Genomic DNA, 21,724 nt, shown 5'->3' with positions numbered 1-21,724 from the left:
TACACTCCAATTTTTCTCAGAGTGTTAATGTCACAAACACTGGCCACAGCAGTGAACAGCAAAGAGGAAGTGAGATGACTTCAAAGAAAACCTTTTCCTTCTTTAACTGTTTAAAAAAAAAAAATTATATTGTGTGTCACAGTGCCAGAAAGATTAAAAAAAAAAAAAAAAAAAAAAACCTACACGCGGGAGCCTGTATGGATACTGCATTAACAGCTGACTCTGGACTAAGGATGAAAGACACATTCAAACATATTTAAAAATCGTGTTAGTTGAGGGAACTTTTGATTATTTTACTGTGAGTGGGTGAATAGGAATTTAAACTATGAAATGGGGCAAAAAACACTCTTTCATTAAATAGAAAAGGGGTCCTCAAATTTTGTTAAGATATTGATAAGGTCTGTTTTCCAGAGGAGTTTGTAGGATTATTCTAATCCCAAGGTAGTGTCCATGGCTGCCCATCATTTCTTCATCTGCCCCTTCGTTATGATTCATTCATTGAAAAGTATCTATGGAGTGTCTTAAGTATGTGAACTATCACGCTAAGTCCCAGGGGTTCAGAGATAAAGTAAGACACATTCCTTGCCTCCCTACAGCTCCTGCTGGAAGAGAAAAGGGACAGGACATGCCTACGTACAAGTCAGTAGAGATGCAACCCGGGAATTCTCAAGGGGAGGGAGAAGTGAACAGCCACATCAATCTAGAGCCACCCTGTGCAGTGCTGGTCTCGAGACAGATTGATCCAATCATCTCTCGCCCATATCCCATTCCCTCCAGCTCCTTTCTATTATATATTTTCTCTTTTTCTCGGTGGACTTTGCCCTCTTTCATTTTTCTCTGTCTTCTATCATCCTGCCCTACCCATTACCTCTCTCTGGATTGTACCTCACTCATTCCAGCCTTCGGTTTTTACTTCTTGGTCATTCTTTTTGAGGAATGGATGTCTGTCTGTTTGATGTTGAGATGATTAATAGGGTTGTTTCAGGTAGGGGCTTTCCAGCTCTGGCGTGTAATGTTCTCTGGCTGAGAGCAGAAGGAGAGGAAGAAAATGACAATTGGAAGGAAGAGTGAGCGCTGAGGCAAGCCTAGTGTCTCAGTCAGTGTTCTATGTCTGTGAAGAGACACCACGACCAAGGCAACTCTTATAAGAGAAAACGTTTACACTTTCAGAGGTTTACCCCATTATCACCATGGTTTGTCAGAATGCAGGCAGACATGATGATGGAGAGTTACAATCTGGTCTGCAGGCAGGGGAGGGGGAGGGGGAGGCTGGGCCTGGCACAGGCTTTTAAAACCTCAAAGCCCACCCCTGGTGAGACACTTCCTCCAAGACCACACCTCCTGATCTTTCTCAAATAGGGTCACTCCCTGATGACTAAGCATTCAAATACATGAGCCTATGAGGGCCATTCTTATTCACACCATCACAGTCAGAAAACATCACATTTCCTCAGACACTTCTCTTTTCTTTCTCTTAAAATCCTTTTCCTTTTTTCCTTTGTCATTTTTGGGGTGGAGGTGTAGGTCCATTCTCTGTTGCTGTAACTGATTCACACAGACCAAGCAGTTTATAAACAATGAAGGTTAATTTAGCTTGAAGTTCTGAAGGCTGCAGAGCCCAAGACCGGATGGAGGCCACCTCTGGTGAGATCATTCTGGGCATGGGTGCTTCATAGAACCCTGAAACAGCACAGGCCATCAGGAAGAGACAGAAGGTGCTGGCTTAGGTCCTTCTTTTCTTACAGCCACAGCCCTATTGGATCAGGGACCCACCCTTGTGGTGGTATTGTGTTCCCCAAAATGTTGTGTACTCTAATAAATTTATCTGGGGTCAGAGAACAGACAGCCACTAGATACAAAGGCTAGAAAATGGTGGCACTCACACCTTTAATCCTAGCATTCCAGAGATAGAAATCCCTCTGGATCTCTGTGAGTTCAAGGCCACATTGGAAATAGCCAAGCATGGTGACACACGCCTTTAATCCCAGAAAGCAAGCCTTTTAATCCCAGGGAGTGGTGGTAGAAAGTAGAAAAGTATATAAGGCGTGAGGACCAGAAACTAGAGGCATTTGGCTGGTTAAGCATGTGGCTGGTTAAGATTTTGGCTGGTTAAGCATTCAGGCTTTTGAGCAGTAATTCAGCTGAGACCCATTCCGGATGAGGACTCAGAGGCCTCCAGTCTGAGGAGACAAGACCAGCTGAGGATCCGCGAGGTGAGATAGCTGTGGCTTGTTCTGTCTCTCTGATCTACCAGCATGGACCCCAATAACTGACCTTGGGTTTGATTTTATTAATAAGAACTTTTAAGATTCTGCATCACACCCTGATGGTACAAGTAAAATTCATCACCCACCAAAGCCCAGCTCTCAAATACTGAATTTTTGCTCTTCTGATACTTCAAAATGAGTATGCAATACCCAACTTGAGTTTTGGTGGGGACATTCAGACACAAGACGGACAAGTGCCCCTGGCAAGAGAGTAGGCAGAACTATGGGACCTGGATTAAACAATCCTGACAAAAAACAAAAACAAACAAACAAAAAAACCAACAACAAAGCTCCCGGACTACTATGCTTCCTTCAGGGGTAACGTCTCAGGGGCTAAGGAGACCCCACCTCCTAGAGAGCAGAATCTTGTTTTCTGTCAGGTTCCCTCCCAGGCATGTTGATAAGCAAGCACTCTTTGTCCTTCGCCATGGAAAGCCCCTAGTAGGGCCATCAGTGCCCATGTTTTGCCCACACAGAAAGAGTCTTGGAGATGAAGTGATGAGGGATTGAGTTAGGGTTATAAACTAAGTCTGTCTGACCCAAGAGTCCAGCTTCCTACCGAGCTAGCCCAGCTGGACCCTCAGTCCACTTCCCACTGAGACCCAGCCTTTGCCTCACCGCTGTCTCTTCCCCCAGCTGCTGCCTGGTCTCCATCCCCACTGGCATTTTAAAGACAATGGTAACCATGCTCTGTGCAAGCAAGCTTCTTTTTCTTTCCCTGTTCCCCTGTGTGTATTACTCACCTGTATGCATTCTCATGTGTATGTACTCATGCATCCGTGTGTGCCTTAGTGTGGAGGCCAAAGGACAATGTTGGGTGTCATCCTCAGTCATGGTGTCCACCTCCTTTGGGATGGTCTCTCACTAGCCTGGAACACACTGATTTGGCTAGACCAGCAGGCCAGCAAGCCCCAGGAGTCCTCTTGTCTCGGCTTCCTTAGCACTGGGATTGCAAGCACCCATCACATAAGCTGAATTTTTCCGTAGGTCCTGGGGGTTCAACCCAGGATCTCGTGCTTGCAAGGCAAGCACTGGACAGATGGAGTGATCTCCCAGGCCCCTAAGCTGCCTTCTCTTGACAGCCTTGGCCATGATGACTCTGTGTCCCTGTGGACCCCTAAAGGGTGCGCCTGTCTTAGCTGAGAATCTACAGCACATGGAGGCTGGCTGCCTCCACCCAGAGTCACAAGGCTGGTTAGGCAGTAGTGCTAGGGAGTGCAAACAAGGAGGGCAGGGACGTGTGTTCTGGAAGTACACCCCCTTGGAAAGACATGTCCGTTTCTAAAAAAGGAACTCCTAGTCTCAAAGCTAAGGCTTAAAGGCTATGACAAAGGAGACGCATAGGAAGGAGAGGGAGCATGCCCGAGGTCTCCCAGCAGTAAAGAGGAACTGAGGCACACACACCCCAGCATTCGCAGCCTGGCTGCAAGGCTTCTCCTTCCTGTCTGCTGTAAGTGGCTGCACTGAGTCGGAGTTATGTGGGAGAAAGGTCCTGGATTTTCCATCACTCCCTTTGGGATTGAATACTCTTACTATGGTAGATTTCTTTGCTCTGTCGGTGATGTGGCTGGGTGTAGATGAAATTCTAAACGGTCTTAGTAAATAAGAAACACAAAGCCAAATACAGAGTTAAAGCCGAAGAGATAAGAACAAGAGTCAAGACTCCCTTTATCTTACCACTCGCTGCCATCCTTCCCCCTGAGAGAGAGACCTTTTCCTGTGTGACCTGCCTTTTTACTGCCTTTCTGTTCTGCCTTCTCATTGGCTCTAAACCCAACCACATGACTTCCTCATCACTGCCTGTCTAAACAGACCTCCAGGTCTCTATGGCTGGTACTGGGATTAAAGGTTAGGGTCACCGCTTGGCTGTGTCCTTGACTACACAAAGACTCTGCCTGCCATGTGATCAGATTAAGGGCATGTGCCACCACCGCCCGACTTCTGCTAAATGGCTTGCTTTTAGCTCTGATCCCCAGGCAACTTTATTTATTAACATACAAATAAAATCACATTTCAGCACAAATAAAATATCACCATAGCTGGGTGCTGGCCTGAGAGAGATGCCCACCAGAGTGGGTATCATTAGTTGATGGCATGTTGACCTCCTAAGCATCCTCTAAGTTAATGTATCTCGGACTGAAATACCATTCTGGACTGAGTCTGGACTGAAGGCCGTTTCTCTTCCTCCCTGAGTCCCCTTCCTCCCACTCTGCATGCCCCTATACCCACTTTCTCTTCTCTTCCCACCCCGCTCCTTTCGCTACTTCTCTTCCACTCCTTGTTGCCTGTACCCCGACTCAGGGCAGCCACCTTCAGGAGGCAGGAAGGAGAAGCCTTGCAGCCTGGCTGCAGCTGCTGGGGGGTGTGTGCCTCAGTTCCTCTTTACTGCTGGGAGACCCTTGGGCACGTTCCCTCTCCTTCCAATGCGTCTCTTTTGTCAGAGCCTTGTAAATCTTAGCTTCCATCACCATCATCTAGTCTAAGCCCCCCAAAGCTGGCTGAACATGTCTTCTTTCTCCTTTCTGGTCCCTTGGCTGCCATCAGAAATCCAGGGCCTCTGCCTTCCACAACTGTCCCTGTGCCACTTTGTAGCCATGAGGTTACCCGGCTCAACACCCTTTCTTCAGCCACTCTGAGCCCCTCAGACCTGATCCTTAAGAGACCAGCAGACTTTGTGCTCCTGATAGCAAGAAGGTGAGGCCCAGAGGCTACCCCAAGACTCCTGGACATTTAGTTTGTTTTCCTGTACCCTTCCTCATGCCCATTCAGTGGGCACAGCAGAAACACCTGAGGTACTAAAGGGATAGAGACAATTGGTGATTTCCTTTTCTTAAGAAAAAAACAAAACAAAACAACAAAACAGCTACAAAGACCTGGATCCTGGCCCCCTTTACACCTTCCCTTGACCTTGGCCTCACTGTGAATGGGGAACATATGGGGTCAGCTGGAGGAAGCTGGAACTTGCAGTTGTGAGTATTCTTCATGCCGGCCCACCTCCTCTTGGCTTCTTATCCTGGCCTGGTGGTCAGGATAGGTCTCCACCAGCCTGAGCAGCCTCATGGAGCATGTCCTCCTAATCTTTGGGTACATTTTCTTTCTCTTTCCCAGCGCAGAGGAGGAGCGAGGTCAGTCCTTACCCTGGAATGAACTTGAAGAGTTATGCCGGCTACATCACCGTGAACAGGACTTACAACAGCAACCTCTTCTTCTGGTTCTTTCCGGCTCGGGTAGGTGGCCAAGGCCCGTTAGTGGAGAGCTAAGGGGAGCTCGCTCCAGATGGAGTGGGAATGGTAGCTTCCGTGGGTAGACCCATGGGTTTTGTTAGTGTGTGTGTGTGTGTGTGTGTGTGTGTGTGTGTGTGCATGGAGGCAGGAAGTCAATGTGTCTTCCTCATTGGTTCCTCACCCTATTTTTTGAGACAGGGTCTCTTGCTGAACCGGAAGCTCCCAGATCCTACTGACCTGGCTGGCCACCAGCCACAGGGATCTGTTTGCCTCTGTCCCTGAAATTCTGGGGCTATACACCTATGCTACCAACCCCATCTTTTTTTTTTTCTCATGTGGGCACTGAGGATCCAAACTCAGGTCCTTATATCCTCAGGGCAAGCACTTTGACCACTGATCCGTCTCCCCAGCCCTATGGGCCTTTCTTTTACAATTAGCCTACAGTAGGTTAAACAATAGGTTAAGACTGACATAGGAGCCGATTTCATCATGGAATTCCTATGGAAATTGGTTCTCACTGATTCTCTTGCCCCACTTCTTCCCTGTCTGCCTCCCTGCTACCTGCTGTGTCCCCTCTGCCCCGATAGTCCTTTTACTGCTTTTAGGCCATACGATCTATTACCCTCCCCCACTTTCCTTAAAACTTCTATTTCCCATAAGGCTTAAAAGAATCTTTAAAAAGTACTTTAACATGTTTCCAAAAATGAATAAATGTTTGTGTAGGAGGCGTGGAGACCCCCCCCCCACACACACACACACTTTATAGTAACACAGTACCTCCTTCCTGTCACAGTCTTCTTTGTATCTTTTAACTGTTTTATTCAAATAATACTTGGGGCAGGGTGGGCATTGGAGAGAGTCCAAGGAAAGGGAGGGATGGGGAGAAGCCGCTGCGCTGTGAGGAAGGAGTGGGGAGCCCCTGGAACCAACAGGTCACAGCTTAGTCACCAGTGTGGTCTTCGGGAGCTACTCACCTTCCCAGGTCCCTGGAGACCCCAGAGGGGATGCTTTTGAGCTCACCAGTGAGGGTTAGCTCATGCCCAGGTCACACAGGTCTTTGGGAACAAGACACTTTAAGGCTGAAGGTCCCTCCGGGGCTCTGGGGAGAGGCGCTGTGCTCCGTAAACACATTAAAAGCCCACGACAGAGCCCTTTTCTATTCTCGCTTGCCAAATTGGATTTGCTTTAGAAGCTGGAGAAAGCAAAGCAAAGCCTATCTCCGTGGAGGTTGGTATTCATATTTGAATATGATTTGCATACAACAGTGTTGCATATTTAATAACCTAGTAAATTGCTTCAACCAGTGTCACTGTGAAGTGGAATAGGTTTTTTGTTTGTTTGTTTGTTTGTTTTTTCACTGGTACTGTCTTGCTGTGTTTTCTTGACTTGCTCCTCTCCCCTAACCACATGACTTCTGATGTACTTCTCCTCACAGTAAGCTGTCCTTTAGAGAATGGGGGTGGGCAGGTGAGCAATGGAGAGTTTCAGGTGTTTAAGGTTGGGTCTTTGGACCCTCACTCTCCCTGGTAGGCTGTCCTGGACTCTAAAGGGATTTTTACTTCTTCCTCTGTGTGGCTGTTGAAGGAGGAACTGAGGTGCACAGGGCACAGAGTTTCGGGAGAGATGGGACAGATGGGGAGAGGTGGCTGTGGCCAAGGTCAGCACTTGTACATGACTGTCGTCTTCTCCCCAGTGCAAGCCGTTGGAAGACTGCAGCTGGCAGGGAAACTGAGGCCTGCTCCCAGCAGAGCCCAGCAGGGTGGAAGATGCTAAGGGACCCTCAGCAGCAAACAGCCCAGAGGTCTCCAGGCCACTTGATCTAAACGAGGTCTAAAAATATTACCCCACTTTACTACATAGAGATGTTTCTTGTGTGTAGACGAATTTCTAAACGGTCTTATTAATAGAAAACACAGAGCCAGGTATAAGGGTGAAAACCTGAGAGAGATCAGAGGACTAGGAACAGCCACATGCTAACCTCACCTCACCAACTCCACAGCTTCCCAAAGCGAGTTACTTCCTGTCTGCCCACGCCTAGATGCCTTGCTGTTCTGCCTTCTGATTTGCTCTCTCTGTCCAGCCACATCACTTCCTCTTCCTGCCCAGCTCTGTCACTTCCTGTCTGTCTGTACAGACCTCCAGACCTCCATGGTTAACTAGCTTTGGATTTTAAGGCATGTGCCACCACGCCTGGCTCTGTTCCCAGTGTGGCCTTGAACTCACAGAGATCCAGACAGATCCCTGCCTCCCAAGTGATAGAATTAAAGGCAGGTGCTAACATTACATGACTTTTGTGTTTACTTATAATGGCTGGCTTTTTCCTCTGATCTCCAGGCAAGCTTTATTTATTAGAACACAAATAAAATATCGCCAAACTTGTGTTTCTGTATTGTATTGGTTCCCAAGCTCAGCTTTATACACACCCTAAGCTGGCCTGAAGATCTCCATGAGCTCCCAGCAGGACTTTGTCGTGTTTCTTGCTGTCTCTGTCCATTCCTGTTTCTCCTCTCCACACCTTGTCCCCTCACCTCTTTTGCTTGCTTCCCAAACCCCAACTGAGGCTTCACACTTGACTTAGGAAGCACATATGTATTTATTTAAGCTTTGTTTTGTTTTGAGATAGGGTCTTGCTATATAGTCTAGGCTAGCCTTAAACTAGTGGTAGTCTTCCTGCCTCAGCCTTCCCAGTGCCTGGATGATTGGAAGGCACCACCACACCTGGCTATGTAGCAAATTTTAATCTACACATAAAAGTCATACAGCTTTATTGGCTACCACGTGATGTTTTGATACGTCTGTACACTGTGTGATGTTTAAATATCAGCGTGATGTTCAAATTCAGATGAGCATGTTTATGTCTTATAAATGTTTATTTCTTTGTGGTAGAAATGTTCAAAACAGTTTTTCTATCTTTTTTGCAATGTACTGAACATTATCGTTATTTACTGACATGATACTGTGCATGCACATGGAACTTCTTCCTTATTATAACTTAGTGCCTACAGGGCTAAATTTGGGGACTAAACCTTCTTGCCCCATTCTCCCCCACCCCCACTTCCTCTCTCCAGGCTACTTCTCTATTCCACAGTGGTCCCCATCTCCATCAGAAAGAAGTGCTCATAGTAGTCAAACCCAGGTGGGAGGGGTGTGCAGTCACCTACATCCCTTTGGGGTGTTAGCCAGGATGGGGGTCAGCTTTTCAGATCCTGCTTGGCATTTCACTAAGGCCTTTTGGGGTTCAGCCTCTGTCATCTCACCCTTCCTGTCTCTGTGATCTCCACCCCTATCCCACCCGACAGAGCCTGATTCTCTCTTTTCTGTGATCTCCACCCCATCCCACCCAGTGAAGTCTGATTCTCTCCTTTCACGTCTACATTGTCCATCCTGGCTTTGTACCAAGAAGTTCTTCATCCATGACTGAATGCTGAGTCTTTAGTAATTTAAAATTTAGTAATTCAGATTTGAGAGAACAGCAATTAGTAAAAGATCAGAGAAGAATCTAACAACAGAAAGAAGGTTTTCTTTTCTTCTGTTTCTACATGGCAGGCCTGGTTGAGCATGGCTTTGTATGCTGGACTGGAAAGGGGTGCGATTTCCTTATGCTCCGTGGGTTCAAGGTTAGCCTGTTGGCTTGTTAGTCCCCCCTCCCTCCCTTAATTAACTGAGAACCTAGCTGTTCACCCACTGACTGGGCCTTGGTCCTTCAGATCCAGTGCTATAGCCATAAATACTTCTAAGACAGTCCCAGAAGTCTGGCCATGTGTTGTCTCAACACAAAGGTCTTAGACTCAGGGTTCTGCAAGAAGTGACAGGCCAGCTTCCGGCCACAGTGTAGACAGCTGTGGTAGGGAAAGATTGTGCAACACCCCACTGGGACGCTCCCAGGCACAACCAGGTGTCCAAGGCTTCCAGCTAGGAACCGAGGAACAGGGTGGGACAGATACAATGCCCAAGGAGACGCAGCTGCCAACCACAAGGAGGGAAGTCCCCTTCATTTGGCAGAAATAGGAGTTCTTGCCTGTCCCAGGAAAGCAGCTGACATTGTCATCAGGAGAAAAGTGACACCATTTTAAAAATGAGGGTCGCAAAAATAGAGATCCAGGAAGGACGCCGCACTCAGAGCATCCTCTGAGTCATTTTCTGGATGCTGTTTCTCAGATTAGTTTAGTTTTCCTGTTATTTCTGTGAGAGCCCCTGGTATTGTCTACAAATCAGTGCATAATGAATTCCAGAGGACGTCAGTGTGCAGTGGGAATACTGTAGGGGAAATGGCAGGCTTTATGCCTGGGATGGGCAGTGCACTGTAGCCAACAGAAGACAGCGTCTCTGGTGGCTGCTGATAGGGGGACACAAGGCCTGTGCTCAACCTCCTTGCTCCTTTGGCTGAGCCAGAATCTAAAGCTCAGGCTTTGACCTAGACATCTTTGTGCTTGACCATCGTGTGTCACTTTCCTAGAAAAGTCATCTCAGAAGGTTCTGGGGTGCAGAGGTTGAAAGTATGACCTCTTGAATTAGTCAGGATTGGGTGGCCAGAGCACTTACCCTCATTTCCTGGCAGCACAGAGCATCTGCTGTCTCAGTTCACAGTGGGAATCAGAACAGCTAGCTGCCTGACCTGGGCCTCAAGGCAAAAGAAGTAACAGAGCTAGCTGATTAGAGAAATACCGGATGCACAATAAATATCGCTTTTATTGTTATATCCTGTGACTATTATTACCATTATCACTTTGGCGATACCAGTTGCCACCAATACTGAGCCAAATAAATAACAGTTTCTGGGCTTTAAAGGAAACAGAGGGAAATTGCAAATCAGAAGGCTCCAATCACCAGGCAAGAATGTAGATTAATGGCTATTGGATAAGGAAATGACTATTGTAAAATTGGGATTTGTCACACTTGAGAAGATAAAGAGACCTCTGAGGCCGGCTTCATTGGAAAGAGACAGCCAGACTTTGACCTTATTTTCTAGGAACACAAGTAATTTGAAGTGTTCAGAGGTAGCCCCGCCCCTTTCCTGAGGTCCACCCCTCGCGTACCTGGCAGAAGACAAGGCACAAATCCTGGTTTATTTGGTGCTTATAAAAGAACAGAGATACCATGAGGCCCCTTGGGGGCAGCAGCTGAAGAGGTTCTCACTCAGGAACCTGCAGGTTGGACCCTCCACAGCCATACGGCAGGGAATCAATGTGACACAGGATTAGGCTATCAATCCCTGCCCCCAGCCATGAGAGAATGCTCTGACACTCATGGAACAAGGCGTTTTCTCTGGACAGCTTGTCTTGGGAGTGAAGGTGGAATCAGGGGCCCCCTAATCTGTCACGGTCAGCCAGGTGGACTCCCTCTTCTGGGTGTCCGAACTTCCTCGGTAGCGGAGTATGTGTGGGAGAGGGGAGGGAGTCCAGACTCCCTGTGGCTCATCAGAATCATCTGGGAGTTTCAAAAGAATGACAGCGCCCTCTCGGGTCCCCTACCCATCTAGGATCCCCGAGGTCCAGGTCAGCACTCCACAAGCGCTCCACATCTATCCTAGTACAGCTTGCCAGTGATCTTGAACTTGGGAATAGAGAACTGGAGGTCAGGGTACAGGGATTCTGTTCCAGGTCTGCAATTCCTGGTTGTTTAACTTGGTATAAGGCATTTATTTATTCTCCCTGGGGTTCTCATCTCATTCAAATAGAGAAGGTCAACCTAATTGATGTGTAAGGCTATGTCTTAGTTCTACAAGACACCAGAGCCACCCTGCAAGACATCACCTGTTTCTGAACCATGGACAGTATGAGAGATGGTGTTATCACCAAGTCTTAAAAACTATAAAGGGTTGGAAAGACACTGTACAGTCCTGGATAACTAACACCTTGTTCCTTTAGGCTGAGCTATAGTAGCTTGTGACAATTGGTATCTACTCACTAAACCGTGGGACCGAAACCTCGGCAATAGTGGCTACTGCACAGGTTGGGTGTGCCAGTGTGCATGCTCGCTTGTTTTGCATCTCAGCTCTAATTTACTACGGCCTAAGAGAACAGCTTTAAGCATCTTTGCTATTGGGCGGGTATGCCAGTAGAGGGCGCTGGCACCGCGGCACAAAGTAGCCTTCCTTTTTCTGTTCCCTGTTCTGTGTTTCGCTTTTTCTTGGTCTTGCTGCACAGTTCCGTGATGCTCTACCTTAGTTGTTCACTAGGACCGTGAGACCCTTTGCCTAGGTGACCATCCAGCTGTTGTTAGCTTATGGCCAGGCAACCCAGGGAACTTAGCTCCAAAGGGTTGTTCCCAGGCCTTCTTTGAGGAGGTTTGAAGCACAGCTTGGAGTGTGTCCACACCCCACCTTATGGGATTTGTCCTCAATAAGCTCTCTCCCCTCTGGCCCAGTAGCTTTTTATTTTATTTTATTTTATTTTTACATAAGTTGTGTCTGTGTTTTTTACACTGTCTTTCCTGTTCCCTAGAACACTGGGAGCTTACTGACATGCTGGTCTTGGGTCAGTTCTCTGGACTTCTGTCCCACTCTGCCTGATGCTGTCACCCCCCTGTGGCTGTAGCTGAACTGCATCTTGGAGTAGGATTACAGGACAATGTTTCTGGTTAAATAGAGCAACTGGTCAATCACACAGGGAAATGACTATGTGGTTCCTGTCTTATGATTGGACCCTGAGTGGTATCTCCACTCATTCTCTCTCCCAAGGAACTGAGAATATTCTGGAAAGACCTCAGGGGCTGGATCAGCCAGCATGTCACTCACCCTCATTCTTAGCACATAATATGTTTTCCTTCTTCAGGCAGTTGGCCAAATTGGCCAAACTGCAGCTTGCGGGCTTACCTTGACCTTGGTTATGGAACCAACAGGGCTTCATCAGTGTGTGCCTAAAGGTACAGTGTGATTGACCAACTTCACATCAGGTGATCTTCCTTTGATCCGATCAGCCAAAGGTCAAGTGGCAGAAGCATGGCCAATGGGGCTTTTCTGTGAGTATAGGGGCCGTTCCTGTGAAAAGCACGTGGGTCAACAGATTTCTCAAAGTATGTCTATTGCAGGTGTCCACCAAGCCACCCGCACGCACCAGGTGTTAGAAGTCAAGAACTACTGTCTTCATATTTTCTTTGTGATATTCTTGAGGCATCAAAGATCTGAAATAACAAAACCATGCGACACAAAATAAAGTAGCTTAAAATGATAAGTTATAGATCACTCTCTTCCTAAGTATATTTGAACTCTATAGAAAACTTTTTGTGCCCAGTTGCCTTTTTGGGGAAATAAAAATCCTACACAGAGGTGGAAGTTATTAACGTTTCTAGTCATTTTCATCTTATCTTGAAGCAGAAATAAGACCAGACCCCCACATCCACACTGTCTCTCATTCCTTCTAAGCCAGCCTGAGAACCTGAGAAGCCTTCCCTACCTCTGGGATGGTTAGGGAAGACCCAGCAGAGCAGTCTAGGGGGCTTGAAGCTGGTTGCTTGATGAGAAGTCAAAGCTTGAGAAGAACCCGGTGGAGTTTGGAAGTGATATAAGGAGACCAGGAAGGAAATGAAAAAGTTAATTTTCCCTGTGAATGATCATAGTAAAGGATGCTCTAATGTGTGTCAACATGAAGTGAGATGAGCAGCATTCCCTGGGAACACACAGATAGCTTAAGCAAGCTGTTCACATGTGTTGGGACTGTGTGTGTAGAATTAAAATGGTACTGCATGGCTGTTTAATGATTCTGGTTACCAAACTAATTGCTTTAAATAAAATTCTTTTCCTTGATTAACACAGTATGGCAGCTGAAGTGTCATAAGAGCAGATATCTGTGGGGCAGAGTGGGAGTCCATTCGAATCTACTTTGGGGAATTTAAAGACATTTACTTCGGATACTAATGACTTCAACAGAGAGAGAATGTGTTACTGAAAGCAAGCAAACCATCAATCATTACATATAGAAGTACAGAGAAGGACTCCTTGCCTTACAGAGCACACTTCCATTTTTAGCCTGGCTTAAAGTCTGTCAGTGGTTTGGCTGTTACGTCCTTTTACCTAGTAAGGTGTTTCTTAGGGGCATGGAGGAAAGGGTTGGTTAGAAGTATGTCTGCAGATTGGGTACTAGCAGAAATACTGCCCTCTCGTGCGGTAAGCTGCCTAAATTCCCTAGAGCAACTGCAGTAAAATCTTCTAAGTAAAGTATAACCACTGGAATGGTTAGATTTTTGTCAACTTGACACAAAATAGTCACCTTGGAAGAGGAAATAGCCACTTACAAATTGTATCCATCAGATTGAACTGTGGAGTATTTTCTTAATTAATGATTGATATGGGCAGGTCCAATCCACTTTGGTGGTGTCATCTCTGGCCAGGTGATCTTAAGAGGCATAAGAAAGCAGGTTGAGCAAGCCAATAAGCAGCATTTCTCCATGGTCATTGATTCAGTTCAGTTCCTTCCTTAAGTTCTTGCCCTGATTTCCCTTAATGATGGACTGTGAACTGTAAGATGGATTAAACATTTTCCTATCCAAGTTGCTTATGGTCATGGTGTTTATAATAGCAGCAGAAAGACAGCTAGAACAACCACACTGATTAAAATTGGTGCCTTTAGTCCCTGCTCCCAATGTATTGACTCTCCGTTTCAGCAATATGTGTAAGATACAAATAGAAAGTTACATAGACTCTGTCTTATTGCCTGCCTATGTATGTAAATCTTGGGGTCTGGTCCGGTTGGAGACATGATGGAAAATTCTAGGAGCATAGCTGATGTGTCTCCATTAGTAAATGATGGGCCAGGTCAGGACCAGTTTAGAGCTCATAAATTTTGCTTCCTTCAAATGACAATCCATGAAGGCACAGGATCATTTTCTTTGCCAGTCATTGATAGCAAGCAGTAGAATGCGCTAGTGTAGGAAGAAAAAGTGCTTCCTCCAGGATGACTGTTCCTTATGCAAGAAATGTCGAGGAAGGAGTAGCCAAGTTTGTGACCGGCCACCAGGGGTCGCTAGAAGAATTGAGAGGGCAGCTGATAAAATGGGCCTCTTTCTTTCCTTTCCAGCTTTTTTCTCCCTTTCCCTCTTTTTCGTCCCCTCTTCTCTTTGCCTCCCTCCATCCCTCCCTCTCTCCCTCCTCCCCTTCTTCCCTCCATCATCTTGACAGGATCTCTCTGTGTAGCCCAGGCCAACATAAACTCTTCATCTCTTGCCTCACTTCCCTAGCAGTGGGATTTTAGGTGTGTCTCAACACCCAGCTGCCAAGGTTCTTTCTTGTTTACCAGCAAAGGGCTCATCCTCTTGGGCCCCATCTTTCCCGTGTCGGCCATCTTCTTTTGCTATCTATGTATCCCACAGATCCAGGAGTCCTCTGTTCCTTCCCATCCCCTTACTCCTCCGTTCTTGCAGCCACTCTTGTGATAGTTAGTACTCAGACCCATGATTCATTCATAGGTGCTTCCTTTTTCATCAAACAGATAACCCTTGGCCAGTGGGATTGCTCATCTATGAGGTCCACCACATTTGAATAATCCCCTCAACAGCCGCTTGGAGTCCTCAATCTCTTGTTCTTCTGCCCATCTATCCGTGTATGTAGTAACACTTAGCTGTTTCCTACCCATCAGAAAAAACAAGCAGAACTGACGTTTTAGAAGGACACACCAGACACCGCCTGAAGTGCCTATGCTTAACAACCTGTGTTTCCAGGCAGAGGGCATGCAGACACAGAGACATGAAGGCATTTGTCTTAGGACACACAGCTGTAAAACAGCAGAGTTGCAACTCCGGTCCTGGCAGTGTGACTCTGGTATCACACTCTTTACCAGTGTGCATTTTTTTTTTTTTTTTTTTTTTTTTTTTTTTTTTTTTTATGGCCACAAGTAGGAACTAACCCACAGCTTGAAAGAGCAGCCCGGGAGAAGACAGTGTGTGCTATGAGATGAACTGTGCTGAATTTGGGCAGCACAATGGTGCTCACTGCTGTGGAGAAATGTCCACAACCTGTGGTCCAGCGACCACGGAAACAAGATCTTGTCTCTTAACTATGTCTACAGCATAGGGAATGTCCATAAGATGACCATGAGCGTGGCATGTTTATTGAGAAGAGTCCCCAGACGTCTCCATGGTCAACTTTAGGGAATAAGACTGGGAAGGGCAAAGGGATTTTTGAAAATGATCTCTAAAAATCCCTAGTTAAGCATATATACTCTAGTGCTGAGAGATGGTTCAGCATGTGAACCATCACCCCCAAACCTAAGGATGTGAGTTTACCCCCCTGAGACCCACATGGCAGGAGAGAACCAGCTACCAAGATTTGTTCACTGACCTCCACAAGTGTGCCGTGCCAATAAATTAACTGATAATTAGTAAATGTAATAAGATTTCAAAAGAAGTCCTCTGCTTGAAATATAAAATGTACTGAGGAAAATGACTTTAAAGCTTTCAGGGGAAGAACTAAATGTCTTGAATCATAACTTTAATGAGATTAATATTTTTAAAGTTCTGAATTCCATCCCACCTGTAGTGAAGTAGCAAACATTTCTTATTTCATTGCCCCCCCCCCCAAGCTGGCAGTGTGGTTTCCTTCAGGATGCCATCGTCAACTTCTCCTCTTTTCTAGAAGGGCCTCACCTCACAGGTGACAGATATGTCCCAGAAGATTCTCTGTAAGAACTTCAGGCCACTAGTGTGGCCACAGTGGTGGTTGTCTGTCACGGTTATGACGCTTTCTTCATCACGGAAGCATGCTGCGCTGTAAACGACTCTTGGGTACCTAGCATTAAACAGCACCTTCACATCCCAGCAAGTGATGGAGGCATGGTATAAATGCGCAGGCTGCTTGGCTCATTGTAGGAAGACAAGCGGTAGGGTTTCTTTAAAAACAGGCCGCTTGGAGGGCTGCTGAGCATGGAGGAGGCAGGTCAGCTGAGGCTGGAGGCCTGCTAGCTCTTGGTATTCTAGCATCCCAGGAATGCAGGTGCCCTGCTTCACAGCCCCAGGAGAGCCCTGTTTGGCACATTGTTGTTTGACTTGTCCTGTAGTGTGGCCTCTCAGGACCAGGCTATTTTTCTGAGAGTCTAGAGATAACCTTAACCCTGCCAGGTCACAGGAAGGAGGAGGAGAGAGGAGTAGAGACTAGTTACCTAGGAGACTAAGGAAGCTCGATCCCTGTCACCTTATAGGTCCCCAGTCCTGCTTGTATGTAAGAAACTTCTGGAAAAAGCTGAGGGTGGTGCCGCCCTGCTCCACACCAGGGCATTGCAATCGCTGTGGCTGGAGCCAAGGCAGAAGTCATTTTTTAAAGAGATTTCCACATTATTTTAATACACAAGCAAGCTTGAGGACCACTGGTATACATGAACCCAGTGAGGGCCTGAGGGTTGAGTATCCTGAAGTCAGTGTACCCCGGCACCTCAAACTCCCAGGAGACTGGGAAGCATGGAGATGACTTCCTTCCCGTTTCCCTGGTTTTCCTACGTTGTGTGGGGTTTACTCCCACTGCTGGGTGAATGAGAGTATAGAGGAGTCGGGGGGTCCTGGTGAGTGGTAGCGGCTCTGAGGGGAGAGAACCCACATGTCTAAGCTAAGCACACACTGGCTCCTGGAAGAGTGGGGCAGGGCATTTAGGGAAGCTGGTACTGCCGCCATGGGGCAGGCGAGGAAGCCGAGGCTGGAAGAAGCAGAGGGCCAGGTCACCACAGCTACTCTGTGTCAAGCAGAGTAGGAGCCTCCTGGTTCTAGGTTTCCCTCTCAGCAGCTCTGACATAAGGCTTTCATTGTTGGGTTTTCTGCTGTGACTTGACAGAGAAACACCTGCCTCCCCCCCCCCCCCCCCCCAACCTGATGTGTGTGTGTGTGTGTGTGTGTGTGTGTGTGTGTGTGTGTGTGTGTGAGTGTGTGTGTGTGGCATGTCAACATTTGAGGCAGGAAGATAAAGGAGTGAAAAATAGACTTGGGATGATAGGGGCCAAAGGACTAAAGAAAAGCCACCAAGCAGAGCACTCTCCTACCCTTCTTTTTGTAGATGCGTTGAGCACAGCTCGCCCCTAAATCCTTAGTGTCCATCCTTTGCAGCAGTAGCTAGCGTTTGCAGACACGTGTCACAGCCACTCTCTGGGTCTCATGGGACGCGAGTCATCCTCCCGCCAACTACACATTGTAGATCATGGCGCCGGCGCTCATTTTACCGGTGTGGAAAGTGAAGCCCACATTGCTGAGGCATCTCTCCTCAAGTCACCTTAGCTGCGGACAAGGGGAGCCTGGGCTTGTGTCTGGAAGGGTTGAGTGCAGGTATTCGTCACTCACCCATGGCTGACTGTGGCTGCAGGCCTGCCGACCAAAAGCCCGGCCTGACTGTGGGTGTCAGCACTTTCCACACTCTCCCCTGTTACAACCGTCGTTCACATTTATCGTGTCTGAGTGTTCCAAGGGTGTTAGCTATGTCGCTCGATGTCCTGGCAGTTGAGAATAATGCGTCTGGAGGGAGCCCCTCGTGAAAAGGCTACTCTACAGACAATGGCTGTTCCCAAGAGCACTCTCAGAGAAGGGTCAGAGCATGTGAGGGAAACTATGTCAGATCTTAGATGACAGGAAAGTCGTGTCCCCATGTATCTTCCTCCAGATGCTTGACGTCGGCTCCCAGTGACACCCTCATAAGTTAGTCTAGCCTCCCACGACAGCCTCCTCGCAGTGTCCCGAGGAGGAGTCCGGCCATGTCTGTACTTGTGTGAGAGACTGAGCCAACAAGGAAGGGGCAGGAGTTGTTTGGTCCCCTTACTGTGTTTGGAGGATAGACCATGCAGATCGCAAGATGCCGCCAACTGCAGAGAAAGACACCAGCGTTTGGGGCACGTGTAAATCCCAAAGAGGAAAAGGTGACCAACCTTTCTTTATTGGAGAGTGAGACCTTTGAGGCCAGAGGCGTTCTAGAATGTTGTCAGCAACGTGGAAGACAGAGGCTTCACGCACTTGGGTGTACTGGGCAGCCTTGGTGCATTTCTGCTCACTGGTTTCTCCGTTCCCTCCAGATACAGCCTGAGAACGCTCCAGTAGTCCTCTGGCTTCAGGGCGGGCCTGGAGGTTCATCCATGTTTGGACTCTTTGTAGAACATGGGCCTTATGTTATCACAAGCAACTTGACTGGTAAGTGATGCTCCGACCGCTTTAGCCATGGGCCTTCCTTCTCCCAGCCGGTATCTACTCTAAAACAAATTTAGAATCAACACAGAACCACCAGGAGTTGCTTAATAGTTCCGGATTAGAGAAACACAACTTGGTGGCAACTTCTCTCCAGAAGGAGGAGCCCCAGGGTGAGTGTCCTGCCTGGCTTACTTTCTCCTGCAAATGTGGGTCTAAGCTGTTTCCTGCAAGCTGGCTGCTGACTCAAGCATTCTTGGCTTACAAAAACAGTTGGTATTTATTACTATTTGGGTGAGCCCTCTTGCACGGGCCTAATGGTGGAATTATATCCCTCATGATCCCCGGGGATAGAATGCTTTATGAGTCCATCCCTTAACCGAGCCGATGCCTTGAGAGCAGGATGCTGTGGGTGAGGCCGAGGCGGAGGCAGGGCTGGAGAAAGAACCTGTGACTGTGTCAGGGCGGACTCCATCTCTGTCTCACTGTGGAGGTGGTTCGCTTTCCCAGGGTCAGCATTCAGAGTGTGAATTGGTTTGTGATTCACTGTAAAAGCTTTGGGGCCAGCTTTGGTGGGGATGATGTTTTCTTCAGCACTGGGGAAGGAGGCAAAGGATCCAAGAGCCTGGGTGGAGGGTGGAGGAGCCCTTTACGGGATAGGACAGACAGGCGTTTTCACGTCAGTTCTCATGACGTTTCGCTGTCACGGCTGCATTCTTAGATATAGATATGGCTGCGGTGGGCAAAGGTACAGAAGAGAAGAAAAGGGGTGATGGGCACTGGTCTTCCAGAGTACACCCTATACCCTACACCCAGGCCCGTGGGTCCTTTGCCTCCTCCCCGGGCTGAGGAAAACATCAGCCCCACCAAAGCTGGCCCATTACAGTGAATCACAAACAAATTCACCCTCTGCATACGGACCCAGGGAAAGCGAATGACCTCCCCAGTGAGACAGAGATGGAGTCCACCCTGACACAGCCACAGGTTCTTGACTGTGCCACAGTGGCAGAGGGGAGGCCGGCCCGGGATGGAGAGATGATGCCGGTGGGCTGGGGTCTGGAGCACCTGCCTGGGATGTTTTATTAAAACTCAGCCCTTTCTTCTGTTTTGACAGTTCTTGCCAGAGACTTCACTTGGACCACTACCCTTTCCATGCTTTACATTGACAATCCGGTGAGAACCAGGGGACACGGGGAAACATCAGTGCTGGCATCATGCCCCTTTTCCTTTAGCTACATACAGTTATGGCTGCCTGGTTACAGGTTGGTCAACAGCAGGCCACATACACAATGATGCTCTGTAAGGCTATCAAGGAGCTGAGATGCTCCTGTTAACTATGTTTTCCTCTACCTCTTCAATCATCACACATGTGTTGATCCACAAATACCTGCCACTGTGCTCAAGTTTCTTGCCTTATCCAGTAGAATAATATGTTATTGTGTACGTGCCTCCAGCAGGTGATGGACTGTGCCTTCTAGGTTTGTGTGTGTCCTCACTGTGATGGACTTACAAGAACAAGTGCTTAAGTTGTCCTCACCATTATGAAATATATTACTGTACATTTTCTAAAATATAGATACACTTTTTTCCTTTTTGGATTAGACTTTAATTTATAAAGTGAGCCACCAGACATGGTGGAGCACACCTATAATCCCAGTATTTGGAGGCTGGGGCTGGAGGATAGTGAGTTCAAGACCAGCCTAAGCCACATCACGAGCTCTGGGCTAGCCTAGCCTACATTGTGGGACCCTTCCCATCTCAAACAGCATTGAATGCCACCACTTGGATAAGGGGTGGGTAGCCTTTCACTGACGGTTGCTTGATAATGGGTTCCCCGTCTTTTGTGTGGACTTCTAGATGCAAAGAACCAAACTTGGTGTACTTCCCTTTCCAAGGGAAGCAGAATGCTTCAGTGATACATGGAGTGATAGAGAGGTCTGGAGTCAGAGGTGTGGTTTTTAGAAGCGGTGAGGGCATCTCCCAGTGTGGGGTCTAGTTGAATGTCCCCAGGGAACTTGCATCTTCATGCTTATCTTCATTTCCTCCCCCCTCAGGTGGGCACAGGGTTCAGCTTCACTGATGATCCCCGGGGATACGCCAACAGTGAGAGCGATATAGCCCAAAATTTGTACAGGTATGACATGCATCTATGGCCATAAGGAAAGTCTCCTAATGGTAGATAGAGTCACTACCAATCGGCCCTCATTTGCCCAACTTCCAAAACTTTGCAGAACCTTTCTGCATGAGTATGTGTGCACATACACAGTTTCTTCTGCTCTTTCTTACCTTGTCATTGGTTATTGTTTGTATGACCAGCAGAAAAGTAAACAGAGCTAAAGTATAAATGTAAGTTGTATAGCAGTATCCTACAAGACACAGTAGAGACTCAACATGCATTTTCAACCAAAGATTCCTTCTCAAGCTGTCCACCTGGGCGGCTTAGAAATTTCCAGTTGTCTCTAAGATTCTGTTTAACTTTGTGCTTCCTAGGAGATAACGTCTTTTCCAGGCATTTGCCTTCTTTCCCATAATTGCTCCTTCTGTGGCTCTAGATGTATATTTCACTCTGGAGCTTTGTCATGACTTTTCCAGGCTGAAAATGGTCTTTCTCCTTCTCCTTCATCTTACAAAATTTGTCTTTCACTTTAAAAAAAAATGGAGGAAGGAATGTAAAGTTGTGATCTTAGTTAAAGTATATACACATAAATTTTCCTTGCATTCTTTACATCTATTTTTAGTACTTTTTAAAAACTAAGTCGACCTTTCTAATTTGGTCAGATTTTTCCAGGCTATAAATTGTTAGTAGAAAACAAGTCTGGGGCTGGAGGGACTGCTCAGTGGTTAAGAGCTCTGACTGCTCTTCTGGAGGTCCTGAGTTCATTTCCCAGCAACCATACAGTGGCTCACATCCGTAATGAGATCTGGTGCCCTCTTCTGGCCTGCAAGGATACATGCAGGCAAAATACTGTATACATAATAAATAAATAAATAAATCTTTAAAAACAAACAAACAAACAAACAAACAAACAAACAAACAAACCAAGTCTGAATTCTTTCAGAGCTCCTGAGCACCCTTCGATGCCTCATGAGAATCTACTAGGAGACTCCTAATGGCTGGTCTCACCTGCCCACTCGCTCTGCTAATTACCC

General features: G+C 47.2%; 1 protein-coding gene across 1 annotated transcript in view; it reads left to right on the top strand.

Annotated features, from left to right (window-relative positions):
* Positions 1–21,724, top strand: part of Cpvl (carboxypeptidase vitellogenic like) — a 107,515-nt gene that overhangs the window by 7,016 nt on the left and 78,775 nt on the right. The window contains exons 3-6 of the mRNA XM_028864211.2: positions 5,376–5,494; positions 18,466–18,580; positions 19,689–19,747; positions 20,629–20,708. Coding sequence (XP_028720044.2) covers positions 5,376–5,494; positions 18,466–18,580; positions 19,689–19,747; positions 20,629–20,708 — 373 coding nt within the window. The remainder of the gene's footprint in view (positions 1–5,375; positions 5,495–18,465; positions 18,581–19,688; positions 19,748–20,628; positions 20,709–21,724) is intronic.

The sequence above is a fragment of the Peromyscus leucopus genome, chromosome 3 (assembly GCF_004664715.2).
Source record: "Peromyscus leucopus breed LL Stock chromosome 3, UCI_PerLeu_2.1, whole genome shotgun sequence".
NCBI lineage: Eukaryota > Metazoa > Chordata > Mammalia > Rodentia > Cricetidae > Peromyscus > Peromyscus leucopus.
The sequence above is the reverse complement of the archived record's forward strand: the minus strand, read 5'-3'. Positions and strand labels throughout refer to the sequence as shown.